This window comes from Cricetulus griseus (genome assembly GCF_003668045.3).
Source record: "Cricetulus griseus strain 17A/GY chromosome 1 unlocalized genomic scaffold, alternate assembly CriGri-PICRH-1.0 chr1_1, whole genome shotgun sequence".
NCBI classification, from domain to species: Eukaryota; Metazoa; Chordata; class Mammalia; order Rodentia; family Cricetidae; genus Cricetulus; species Cricetulus griseus.
This window is the reverse complement of record NW_023276807.1, coordinates 58,663,984-58,677,804: the sequence shown is the minus strand read 5'-3', so window position 1 is coordinate 58,677,804 and position 13,821 is coordinate 58,663,984. Positions and strand designations below refer to the sequence as shown.

General features: G+C 46.3%; 1 protein-coding gene across 7 annotated transcripts in view; it reads right to left on the bottom strand.

Annotated features, from left to right (window-relative positions):
- Positions 1 to 13,821, bottom strand: part of Plekha2 (pleckstrin homology domain containing A2) — a 110,551-nt gene that overhangs the window by 22,599 nt on the left and 74,131 nt on the right. For 4 of the 7 annotated variants that reach the window (XM_027395322.2, XM_027395320.2, XM_027395323.2 and 1 more), the window contains 6 exons: positions 10,202 to 10,250; positions 8,153 to 8,250; positions 5,643 to 5,783; positions 4,962 to 5,108; positions 3,936 to 4,004; positions 3,535 to 3,605 (listed from right to left, as the gene is read on the bottom strand). In XM_027395322.2, coding sequence (XP_027251123.1) covers positions 3,535 to 3,605; positions 3,936 to 4,004; positions 4,962 to 5,108; positions 5,643 to 5,783; positions 8,153 to 8,250; positions 10,202 to 10,250 — 575 coding nt within the window. Of the gene's footprint in view, positions 1 to 3,534; positions 3,606 to 3,935; positions 4,005 to 4,961; positions 5,109 to 5,642; positions 5,784 to 8,152; positions 8,251 to 10,201; positions 10,251 to 11,494; positions 11,598 to 13,437; positions 13,715 to 13,821 lie in introns of those variants that run through there. The other 3 variants (XM_035452949.1, XM_027395319.2, XM_027395325.2) reach the window with 2 other exon arrangements.

Below are 13,821 nucleotides of genomic sequence, written 5' to 3'. Positions count from 1 at the left end.
CTACTGTGAAGATACTTGCACGCTCTGGCAATTACTGCATTACTCACAATAGCATGGAAATCATATCAACCTTGATGTCCATCACCAGATGAATGGTACACAGACACAACAGAATGTGGTTGGTTGTAAAGAAAAATAAAGGGGCTGGATAGATAGCTCAGCAGTTAAGAGCATTCCCTGCTCTACCAAGAAGGCCTGAGTTCAGTTCATAGCACCCATATTAGGAGGCTCACAACCACATGTCACTCCAGCTCCAGGGGATCTGACACCCTCTTCTGGCCCCAACAGGTACCTGCACATATGTGGCACACTCACACAGATAGTCTACATCCATATAAATAATGGAAAAAAAATTTAAAGAAAAATAAAATCATGGAATTTGCAGAAAAACACATGAAACTGGAAATTACTACAATAAGCAAAGTAACTCAGACTGAGAAAGACTGGTAGTATGTGTTTTCTCTCACAGGTGGATCGTAGACTTCAATTTTTATATGTGTGTAAATTTAATATACACATATTATGTGAGGGTGAATAACACATCATGAAACTAGAAAAACCATGAAGGCTGGCAAGGTGGCTCAGCGGGTAAGAGCTTGCCAGGTACCACCAAGTCTGACTTGGCAGAAGGAGAGAACCAATTCCTACATATTGTCTTCTGATCTCCACATGCACGTGTGTGTGCATTCGATCACACATATAAACCAACAAGCAAATAATGGGCAAAAAATTTTTTTAAAGAAAGGAGACCATAAAGGGGAAACAAAGAGGTTGTGAGATGGGGAGCAGAATGGGGATGACCATGGGTCAAAGGACCAGCATGGAGAGTGGAATGAGAGAAGAGTGGAGAACAAGAGACAACAAAATGAAGTAGATATGAAAATGGCATATTGGAACATATTCCTTTGTATGCTTGCACAAAATAAATGTAAAAATTAGTTTCCTTTGGTGGAAAAAAAAAAACAGAAAATGTCTGCTTCTGGGGATAGAGTGTAGCTTAGTGGTGGTGCACTAAGACCAAATAAATGGATGATAATAAGCTTCACACACACACACACACACACACACAGAGAGAGAGAGAGAGAGAGAGAGAGAGAGAGAGAGAGAGAGAGACACGCAGGCAGGCAGAGAGGGCATGAATTTGGTGGAGATCAGACAGAGAGGGAAATGTGGGAGGGTTTGGAAGAATAAAAGGGAGAAATGTAATCAAAAAGAAAAGAACAACAGGCTTCAAACAGGGTGTGGGTTTTGGAAGAGAAATCCTGACTGCTGCCAAGCAGAGGGCAAGAAGTAAGTGGTGATGCTCAACCCGAATTGACTGACATTGTTTCCTATGTTCACTGCCTGCAGTGTGCATCCAGTCACCATGGGGACTGCTTGAGGAGTAAAGACCTAATTGCTACCAGGAAAACCACCTGAGGAGGCAAGACCAGATGCAGGTAAGACTGCATTCCATGTTAATAAAGAGCCTCGTGCCAAGGAAGGGTTGGTCACAGGCAGAAGTGCCTTCTATAATGAAAACACACAAGTGACATGGCCAGTGACATGCCCTCCAGGCAGAGCGGGGATATGTAGGTAGGGTGCATAGACGGGGCCCAATCACCAGTGACAGAAAAAGTCTTTGAGACATGTACTATAAATGTTGCCAGTACTTGAGTGGGAAATGGAAACAAAGATGCTTACTGATGGCCATCAGAGGCAGCCTGAACAGCAGGGATCTCTTGAAATACATCCACCAACTACTCCTCCTCCTTCCTGAGCTACTCTCCATATGAAAATGCCTCCATAAGATCAGGCTGTGGGCAAGCCTGTAGGGCATTTCTTAATTAGTGACTAATGTGGGAGGGCCCATCCCATTGTGGGTGGGGCCATCCCTGGGCAGGTACTCCTAGGTTCCTTAAGAAAGGAGGCTGAGCAAGCCATGGGGAGCAAACCAGTAAGCAGCACTCCTCCATGGCCTCTGCATCAGTTCTTGACTCCATGTACCTGTCCTGAATACCTTTGATTATAAACAGTGATATGAGAGTGTAAGCCAAATAAATCCTTTCCTCCCCTAGTTGCTTTTTGGTGTTTTGAAGCAACAACAGAAAGCCTAACTAAGATAGGGCTAAATGGTTTCACCTTCTAGATTATTCATGCAAATGCAGTAAGTCCCAGAATCCATCAAGGAGATGAAATCAAACAGGAAGGGAGTTCTACTCCTTTTCACATCCACTGCCCAGGCTGCTGCTTTCAGTTCATTTCAACAGCAATCATTGATTACAGCTGTCCTGAATTCCCACCCCCTTAACCCCCATGGCTCCAGAGAGGCTACACCATTGAACAGAGCTGAGGCCTCAAAGCCACAACCTTCCCTGTGGACTTCACCTCCCTGACTCAAGTTCAGTGTGACTCAGGCAATTAGAGGTAGGGCAAGTTCTTAAGACTCTCAGGCTGAACCCTCCCCTAGCTCTCCAAGATGGGCTAGCATGTCCCAAGTCACCTCATAGATCTACCCAGTCCCTCCAGGGTCAGGAGCAATCAGTGATCTCTCATGATCTAGCCATGCTGAGTTCTTCCCTCTGGAGCCACACTCGGGGAGATACCTACTTTCATGGATTACCAATTATCCCTGGGTGCCTCCCCAGTCTTCTGTACCCTCCAAGGGCTAATTGGAAAGATTTATCACAGCATTTCTGCCCCTGCTTCCCTGAATCAGGCAGCATGTGTGTTTAGGTAAAGTGGTGCCATGCTTTCGCAGGAGGGCAGGATGCCTACTGCTGATAGATCCCCTCATGGCCTATAGGAGGGTGAGATTTCAAGCACAGTCTAGACAGACTACAGCCTCGTGAAAGATATGCTTGGGGTCTGTTAAGGTTCCCTTGTCCACGGGCACCTGTATCTGGGGCCCAGATATGGGATAGTCTCTTGTCAATCCCTGAATTACCCTACGCGCACCAAGCACTCAGAAGGTATGTTTCCTAGTGGAAAGAGGAACAAATAAAAATACTTGTTTCTGCCAAGTGGTAGTAACATAAGCATGTTGTGAATCACCCCCTGTGTTAAGGGGGCATCAAGAACAAAAGAGGAATGGCAGGCAATAGTGGCCACTCCTTTAATCCAGCACTCAGGAGGCAGAGGCAGACGGATCTCTGAGTTTGAGGTCAGCCTGGTCTAGAATGAGTTCCAGGACAGCCAGGGCTACACAGAGAAACTCTGTTTCTAAATAAATAAAATAAAATAAAAACCAAAGGAGGAAAGGCACTCAGTCAACCACAAGGACTCTTAAACAGAGCCTGAAAGGGGATAATGAATGAAGATTTAAAGAAGACAGAGGTTCTGCTCAGAATGAATAAGAGAGGCTGGAGAAATGGCTCAGCAGTTAAGAGCACTGGCTGCTTTTCCAGAAGACCCAGGTTCAATTCCCAGCACCCACATGGTGGCTGTCTGTACCTCCAATTCCAGAGGATCTGACTCCCTCACACAGACACACATGCAGGCAAAACACCATAAAAAAGAAAATAAAATATTTAATGAATAAGGAGAGGCAATTACCCAGACTTGACGAGACACTCGTGAGTCTTGAGAACATCTTTGAGCAGTATAGTACGCAGAGGCTCTCTGTCCTGGTGGGAAGAATGGAAGATGGACAGGTGAGGCTACATAAATGGCCCAGTGACCCACACCAGCTCACCAACATCCCTCTCTCAGAGTCTTCGCTAAAACCAACCTGGTTTCAAAATAATCATTAAGGGGGAGAAATCTAAGCAGCTACTGTGGCTCCACCCCCACGGCAGCCTACCTTGCAGAGGCTGGCAGCAACCCAGGTCCTTTTAATAGCATCATAAAGAGACACATGTTGAACAGAAATAAGACAAAGAGGTGCCTTGGAAGTCTATGTGGGTCCGGTCTCTGCTTCGGTGATCTCTCGAGAGGGACCGGAACCTACTACCCACCTGCTCACACTTGAAGTAGCAGATGGTAAAGTCATCGAGGGCAAAGAAGCGACGTTTCCAACTCTTCCTCTGAAATGCAAAATAAGAAGCCAAACATTAAGGAGAGGTTTCCAGTGCCAGGACTAGTGTTGTCACAATAAATGCCCAGGCAACCAGCACCATGGAAGCCTGGTCTACAGAATGTCATTGTCATTGTCATCGGGGACAAGTAAGGGGAATAAAGATCCAGGCCTCCATCTGAGCCTGATCTTCCCAAGGCCAAACATCTAACTCTTAATACTGCTGCCACTAGAAGCTACTGCTGTGCTGGCTAGTTTTATGTTAACTTTGACACAAGCTAGAGTCATCTGAGAGGGGGGAACCTCAATTAAGAAAATGTCTCAAATAAAGTGAGCTATAGGCAAGTCTCGATTGAGAAATGCCCTCATAAGATCCAGCTGTAGGGCATTTTCTTAATTAGTGATCAATGGGGGAGGTCCCAGCCCATTATGGGTGGTGCCATCCCTGGGCTGGTGGCCCTGGGTTCTATAAGAAAGCAGGTTGAGCAAGCCATGTAGAGCAAGCCAGTAAGCAGCACCTCTGCATCAGTTCCTACCTTCAGGTTTCTGTCCTGCTTGAGCTCCTGTCCTGACTTCCTTCAGTGATGAACTGTGCTAGGGAAGTGCAAGCCAAATAAACCCTTTCCTCCCCAACTTGCTTTTCAGTCACAGTGTTTCATCTCAATAACAGAAATCCAGACTAAGACAACATAGGAGCTCATTCTCTTAGGAGCAAGAGTCTTAGGAGCAAGAGTAGGGGGTTGGGAGGAGGGAAATTTGCCCATCAGTTTGCAGACTGCATCAGTTTGAAGGCAGTGAGGCTTCTTCACACCAGGGACAAGTTTTCTTGGAGGTTTATGGCTCCTTCCCAGTGATGATCAGCATAGAGGGGGAACAGCTCCTCCTGTCATTGTCCTCTGCTGTACCCATGCCCACTGACTCTGAGGAATCACCAGAACCCCAGGGTAGCCCCTGTACTGGCACTCACCACATTCCCTTGCTTCACACAGTAGCCACTCTTAATGAGAGGAGGCCCGGTGGAAGGACGGCAGCCTGATGTGGGGATGTAGCTCTGAGACCTCCGCAGGAAGGCGTGAGACCCTGGCTCAGTCCCTTCCTGCCCATCCCCTCCATTCTACAAGAAAACAGTGTCACTGTTAATGCCCAGGTCACTCCTCTGGGCAGCCCCAGCTCCTCCCAGCCTTCCCACCACACCCCTAGCCTTTTTGATATATGTCAGTCAAAGAAATAAAAATTAACTTTGCTTCCAATCAGGCACTCCACTGAGTGTTTTCACAAAGCAAGACACTGGCTGGAGAGACCCAGAAGAGGAAGGACAGACAATATAGACAGAAGAGGGCACAAGTCCCCAAATGGAAAGAGGGACTGCAGACTTGGGTCTAGTCTCACTCACTGCCTCAGCCACATTTCCTTTAAGTTTTAAAAGTGTTCATTGCCCAGATCTTAAGCAGAAGCCCACAGACCACACATCCTCAAGATGTCATGATGTCATAGCCTCAACTTCTACATTGGCCCTGGCCACACCCACCCTGCACTGTATTTTCATGGTCACCCCTCTCCACCAGATCCTTCATCCTGTTGCTATGTGCTGGTCCTTGGGCTCAATGGATATTTCTTTACTGCCCCCAGCAGCCCTAACCAATGGCACCTGGCTGATGGGTGTTTGCACCACCACTCCCCCGATGATCTCAGTCTTGTAGGCCATCTGAGGCTTCTTGTCTGGGTTGGGAGGAGCAGTTAGGTTTCTGAGAACTTCAGTGGCCATGGGTACGGCCCCAGCCTTGGGTACCTGGGAAGAAGAGAGGTATGGTCAGCAAGAAATAGAAAGACTAGGGAACAGGCAGAACCACAAACAGGATGTGAATGAGTGAAAGGAAAAGCTAATTTACTAAAGGACGGTAAGAGCACTCTCCTGTCCCCTCCAGCTCCTCCATGCATATCCATATCCAAATAGGAGGAACTCAGCTGTAACCCCTTACACAACCTTACACAATGACACACACAAATGCATACATACATACGTACACACAAGCACACATACACTTTTATTCACATACAATACGCAGATACAGACACACACACAAATGCACGTCTACACACGTACACACACACACAAATACGCACACATACACATATATACACATGCAAACATATATACACACACGCAAACACACACACACACACACACACACACACACACTGAACTTACTATATACATATATGAGCTAACAGGATGAGCTAACCCTGATTAGAAAGCAAAGATCAAACACCAGATAGAACAGACATGAGTCCTATCTTTTTGGCACTCATATGCTAGTAGTTAAGACCGGACAAAAAGTCCCCAGCAAAACAAGGAGTCAGAGTATTTATAAATGAGCAGGGCATGGTAGAATATATACATGTGTATACACACACACACACACACACACACACACACACACACACACACACACACAATCTGCTTCCTGTGAGTGTCTGAGGAAACACCCCATATCCACAGTTCAGAAACAGCACACAGCAAGACCCTTCCTCCACCAGCCTTGCCTCACCCTCCCTTTGTGCAGGGTTACCAAGGGTTACCAGAATAGTAAATAGCTGGCACACGCCTAACATGGCTAAATTTTACTCTGCTTGGGTCCAGCAACACAAATGCTGGACATACATGTGTGTATTCATGGAACTCTAAGGTGTCTGGAAGAATAATTTGCTCCAGCAATGGGCAATTTTATTTTAAATCATTGGAAGACCAATATTTCCGACTGCATGTGCTGGCTAGTCTTATTTCAACTTGACAGAGAGGAGGGAGCCTCAATTCAGAAAATGCCTTCATAAGATCCAGATGTAAGGCATTTTCTTGGTGATTGATGGGGGAGGGCCCAGCCCATGGTGGATGAGGTCACCCCTGGGCTGTTGGTCCTGGGTTCTATAAGAAAGCAGACTGAACAAGCCATGGGGAGCAAGCCAGTAAGTGTTCCTCCATGGCCTCTGCATCAGCTCCTGCCTCCAGGTTCCTACCCTGTTTGAGTTCCTGTCCTGATTTCCTTCACAACAATGGACTGCAATGAGGAAGTGTAAGCCAAATAAACTCTTTCCTCCCCAGATTGCCTTTGGTCATAGTGTTTCATCACAGCAATAGAAACCCTAAGGCACTGTACAATACAGAATTTCTAAGTTTTCAGCAAACTGTGGTAGACCTGACTCTGTCAGGCTTGCTGGGTTTCATTTTGCTGTTGTTCTTTTTTTTTTTTCTTTTTCCTCAAAGCAGTTTTTGCTATAGTCACTAAATATTCCCCAAGTTAGATGCTTGGTCCCCAGCTTGTGACACTATTGGGAAGCAGTGGAACTTTCCAGATATGGGACAGAGTGGGAAAAGTTAGGTCATTGGGCATATGCCTTAATGGGGATAGTGGGACCTCAGCTTCTTCTTGCTTTGTTCTTTGCTTCCCAACTACTGGGAGATGAACAGGTCTCCTATATCCCAAGCTCCACCTCGATAGCTTGCCTCATCACAAGCCCAAAGCAGCAGGGATGCCCCATGATCTGTAATTAACCTCTCCTTTTTATAACTAGATTATTTCAAGCATGTTGTCACTGTGCTGGGAAGCTAACTCATCTTTCCCCCTCTCCTTCCTTCTCACTCTTCTCTATTTCATTCTTTAAAGATATTTTGATAGAATATGAAATAAATTCTTCTTTAGCCAAGTCCAGGAAGACAAGAGTAGTTAACACAGTCCATGAACAGGCTTCAAAGTTAGCAAAGCTTTTAAATGGAAAACTTTAGCAGACACGACAAGGAAGAGTATTCCCTAAACTAGAAAAAAAATAGATCTAAGTTCCTTCTCATTCCCCAACTTCTCATAGTCAGCAATCCTTTTTCCAGCACAACACTGAATCAGCATCCCATAATTACCCAGAACATGACTGATAGGAGCCCCTCCCAGGAAGCACAAAGGGGACAGAACACTCCATAAACTTCCCCTTGAACTTGATGCAAACGAACTCTCAAGTTAACTTGTTGCTGTCAGCCAATGGATAAGAGGAGATTAGACAGAGCTGGCTCCAGGGCAAGTCCCTGCTGCCTTCTAAGTTCTGCTCCTACCCCTCTGAGGCCAAACACTGGGACTTGCCACGTTCAGAAAGAACAAAAAGTATACATACGGTAATCTTGCTGGCTTGGTTCAAAGCTTCAACCCAGTCCTTCAGATCTTTCTGGTCATTGGCTTGAAGAAAGTATCTCTGAGACAGGGCATTGATAACTGTTAAGAGTAAAGAGGGAAGGAGAGAAAATGTTTCAGGTCAGAATTCTTGGACCACAAGAGGTGACAAGACCCATAGAGGCTATTCAGCAGAACCAGAAACTACCACAAGTCACTTGCATATTCAGAAATGGCAGACCACAGCAACTCATCTTTAAAAGCAAGGATTCTCCCATCAGCACCAGAATGACACTGGCAGTAAGAGTAGCTATTCATAAGACATCCATAAGATACTCATGAAGCATTGCGCTGGGGGCCTAGTACTTGCTTCTACCAGCACAATCTTGTCTTGTCTGTGCCTGGGAAACGGAAGAAGGCTTGCTGGAGATCAGGTCTGTGACCTTGACCTCATTTTCAACTTGTTCTTCCCTCTGACATTTCCTTAGTCAACAGCTTACCTACCTGTCGTGGCCCGGCTTGCCTCAGCTTTAACCCACGACAGCCATGAGGTTCTACCTGAGTGGGGGTATGTGGGCTTGGAAGCTTCTAGTAACCCAACGGCGATAAAGACCAAACATAGGCATCTTGCCATCTTTAGAGAGCTCTCAGTTCCATGTTGTGGAACTAGAGCCATTCCTTTATTAACCATCTTTTCTGGTGTCCCTTAACCATCATGCTAGTACCACGAGGCAACCATTTCTCTCTTTGTCCTCCTCTCTCCCTCTGGCCCTCGCCCACTTTGTTCCTCTCCTTTTGTCCTCATCCATTACTCACATATCTCTAGCCCTCCGCCCAGGTGAGGGCCTATTTAGATGCTTAGGCCCCTACAGATGCAAAATAAGAGGCATATTACCCTCAGGCCAGGTAAAGTTACAGCCTGGTGTTAATTAACAATAAAATGGTGACTCAGAGTTTCCTGGCGCCATCACTGTTTATGTCAGCCAGGGCCTGAACCCAGAATATTCCATAATAGGGATATTTGGTCCCCCATACTTACCACTGAATTTTTTTATTATTAATTATTGTTTAGACATTATTAGATGAGCAGACCACAAAATTTAAGATTGATTTCTGAACTTAGTAATGATATTTGGAAGAAATGGGAGAAAGAGAGCACCAATCTGAAGTTGGGAGAAGGAGGGGTCCCTTCAACCCTCTAGCATTGGCGTGAAGTCAAGAAGCCATTGCAGAGGAGACCAAGAACTCCCTTTGTGGTTCATATAACAAATACTTGTTGAGTACCCACTATGTGCCAGCAGCCATTCTATGTGCTGAGAACGTGCAGTGACAAAACAAGAAGCGACTCTGCCTCCCCGAAGCTTATGTGCAGAGCCTCCCTGAACACAGAAATGTCTCCGCATTTGCTCTCAGCCACGGAGTCACTGGACTTGGCAGCGGCAGAGAGGTGTGAGGCATTGATGGAGTGGCTCTGCTTCCTACGGCCACTAACACCACCCCCAACTGCCACTCTTTTGGCAACCTTGAGACCCTCAACATTCCTTCCTTCATTTTAACTCTTTCCCGCCTATTTGCCTTCTCTCAGACCTCCTCATTTCCTACATCACCACTCGATTCTAAAGTGAAGGCTCCCAGAAACTTCTACCAGATGTTTTCTATCCACCTTGTAGCATCAAGAAAACTGAAACACAGCCACAATTTAGCGTGTAATCTCAGCACTTTGGAGTCTGGGTACAGCAGAAGCAAAGTTCCAGTCCAGCTTGGGCATGGAGCTGGAGGTGGGGAAAGACTTAAAGAGAGGGGGGAAGAAAAAAGAAGAAGGGCAGGAGGCAGAGTGAGCAGAGGCCAGCCTGGCTAAAACATGGCTGGCCCCTGTGTGCCTGGTCACAAGTTATTAATAATTTTGCAGTGGTGTTACTTGGCATCCAGAACATCGCTATTATCTAATCCACTCTCACACACAAGATACAGTTCACATGGGACCACAGGGCTGTCTTCCCTGGAAAAGAAGTCACATGTCCAAGAAGAAAACCCACTGTGGCTCAGTACTTACCGAAGCAGAATGGAGTTTTGGGTTTCTGCTTTGGGGTAGCTATGCTCACCTATATCAAATAAAGACAAAAGAGACATGAATTTCTTTCCAACAGTATAAAAAAAATGTTTACTTGGAAATATTTCACACATAAAAAGAGCATATCATATGTACATTTCGAAGACCAATAATTGAAAGTCTTGCCTTCCCTTAAAAAACTGGCATTATCTGCCCTACTCCTTAAAACAGTGGTTCCTGACCTTCCTAATGCTGTGACTCTTTAACACAGCTCCTCAGGTTGTGGTGATCCCCCAGCCATAAAAATTATTTCATTGCTACTTCAAACTGTTATTTTGCTACTGTTATGGATTCTAATGTAAATATCTGATATGCATGATATCAGATAGGTGATTCCCAGGGGTCACGACCCACAGGTTGAGAGCCCCTGCCTTAGGAGCTCATTGTACTACTTCCATGATAGAATCTTTACTGTCCACATAACTGCTATCTTTTTTTAAAGATCTTATTTATTTATTATGCATATATTATTATGCATATATGCATATGTATTTATTGTGAATTCTGCTTCCATGTATATCTGCATACCAGAAGAGGGCATCAGATCTCATAACGGATGGTTGTGAGCCACCATGTGGTTACTGGGAATTGAACTCAGGACCTCTGGAAGAGCAGTCTGTGCTCTTAACCTCTGAGCCATCTCTCCAGCCCCACATAAATGCTATCTTGATGCCTGTGTTAATTTTTGTCTCTGCAAGAACGCTTTAAAAGCCGCTGGGTTGGGACAAGATTCTCTCTGAGCCACAAGATCCCATTCATAACCAGCAGGCTCCTACTACGGTTGCAAGAGCTAATGCCTTTCCCCTAAACAGTCTCCTAATTGAAAGTAGTATTTCTATAGACATATAAACTCTGATCAAAGCGGAAAGGGGTGGGGGTGGCAAGCACTCCTGTTATTTAGATATGCTGTCCAAAGGCCTAGCTACCTATGCTGGCCCTGAACACAGACAACTCTCCAGCAACCCAGACAACGGCTGCCAGAATAAGTGAGCTCACCTGGTATTTTCAAGAACAGGGCCTGGGAAGTTGGGAACACTGGTGTCCTTCAGCTAGCTTTTTACAATCCCACCTCTTGCATGGGCATTGCTGTGAATTTGCACAGGAGCCCACATCACTCAGGCTCATGTTCCATCACAGCCTACAGAGATTTGGTGGTTACCCTAGATGCTGGTCTAGCCACACTGGAACACTCTTCACACCCCACTTGCTAGGGATGCATAGTGAGGCAGCACTTACCATGGGACCTATCCACATACAGTCACCATCCCGCCCTGGACACTGCTCTCTCAGTTCCCTTTCTATCCATCCTGGGTCTTCTTGTTCTCTCAGAACTCCGGGACTTGGGATTAGAAGCAGGAATTAAAGTCTTGACGTCAAAGTGATGTCTCCTTGCAGCTCACATTTGCTAAAAATCTAACACTGAGTGACACACCAGTCTCGAGGCTCCTGTTGTTCTTGACCCTAAAGTCTTCCTAAAGACCTGCCTTGATTCCTTAGCCAAAATTAACATTGCCCCAAATACTCAACCAGGAACTGAGGTGGTGCCCTATAAAATATCAAAAGAATAAATAGCAGAGGCTGGCTTTGGGATCAGTCTCAAATCACAGGTGTGTGGCCTACGTGGCATGGTCTGTCAAGAAAGGAATCATAAAGTCATGATCCCATGGAGTTAACATGAGCATGGATAGTATAAGCAAGAATCTCTATGGCTGCAGCACTGCCATATAGAACCTGCAAATCAAAGAGGGACTATCATTCCAGAAAAGGGTGCACACAGCTGTAATCGCAGCCCTTGGGAGGCTAAGACAAAAGGATCTTGACTTGTGGGCCATCCTAGCAAGGTTAGCCTGGGTTACATGGGTGGACCCTATCCTAAAACAAATCACACACCAACACAATTGCACATGCACACATGAAATAATGACAACGATGATGATGATGATTTCAAATATGACCTGAAAAAACTGCTTAGCTTCCAACATTAAAAAAAAAATGCCTGGCATTTCCAATGTTAATGATGAAATGCCTGCATAACATTACATCATCCTCAATGACAAGTATTTAAAGCATACAAGATGTCACATGACCCCTGTTTCTGAAGGTACAAGGATGAAAGACTGCTTCTGCCAAGGCCTTCCTACTAGCAGAGTGTCAAAGCTGCACAGGGCAACACCAGGGAGAGTCGGAGAATATGCCGACGTGTGTGTGTGTGTTCTGTCCACTGTACTGATGAGTGAACCCTCAAGTGGAGGCCCTGTGGCCTAAGAAAGCCCTGAAGAACACGAAGGGGAACCACAAATCTGAGCTCAGACAGACTCACATATGCAGTCATGTCTGCACACTTCACAGGTAGCACTCAGGGAGCTGTCAACCCTTGCCCTGAGCGACCTTGTTTTCCTGAGGTTCAGTATAAGCCAGTTGCTGAGCTTCGAGCCACTCACTTCCTAGCCATGGCCTTCAGCATCTGTGTCCCCCAGGCTGTCATCTGCCTCTGCTATGCTGGGTCCCTGCATTAATCCCCAGTGTCACACAGAGGACTGTGTTCTGTCCCCTTGGCTCCCACCTGCCTCCCAGATCCCTTCTCATCCAGCTGGTAATTTGGGTGGCACTGAAAAGCTCTGTCCCAGAGGTTCTCTCTCCTCGTATTTATCACTGCCTAGACAGAGCTCCACTGGCTGACCCTTTCACCCTACATGGATTACAAATGACCACACTTGCTGCGCTGATTAGTCAGTCTGGGAAAATGCCACCCATGCAGTTATCGTGAGAATCTAAGCTTCCAAAGGCAATACAAGGCTTTCTGCTTGTTCTTCTCTGTGTATGCACTTGATAGCCAGGAAGCCCATGTGTATGTGCATTGTCAGTGTGCCTCAGCCTCATGACTTAGCATGGAAGTCTTGTTGGGCAAAGTAATGCATTGACAAATTAATGGGGTCGATCCCAGTTCTGGCCTGATTGGCCATGGAACAGGGTTGAGAGCCTCCACAGACCGGCTTCTCCCTTAGTAATGCCAACGTGAAAAGGTTAAATGCTCTTCTCATAGACACAGAACAGCAGGGGCAGGAAATGAATGTGTCCACCTGTGGCTATGTCCACAGAGAAGGGCTGCTCAGAACTCTGGCTTTGGCCTCTCTCCCTGACAGCATGTCCCCAGAGGTTCAGTCCCCCAATCCACCTACCACCTGTTGGTGACTGTGCCAGGCTGCAGCAGCCATCTTCAAACACAGGAAGAGAACAAAGGACCCACAGGAAACAGTGTGGCCACAGGTGGGTGAGGACATCCAACAGTCTGACTCAAGTGAGAGCACCCAGGCACAAACATCCTCACACCACACGGCGGCCACAATTGAGTCACTGGCCAACAGTGGTTTACTGGCAGGCCCAATAAGCACGCCAACAGCAAGAGAGGGTTGGAATGTGAAAAGAGTGTCCATGGGGCCCCCACGGAATGACGCACAAGAGCCACCAGCAGCTAGCTGAACAGACTCAGAAGCTTTTGCTTATCAGATCAAACACAAACCTCAGAGGGACACTGTGAGGGCCAGCCACACCATGTCTGCCAT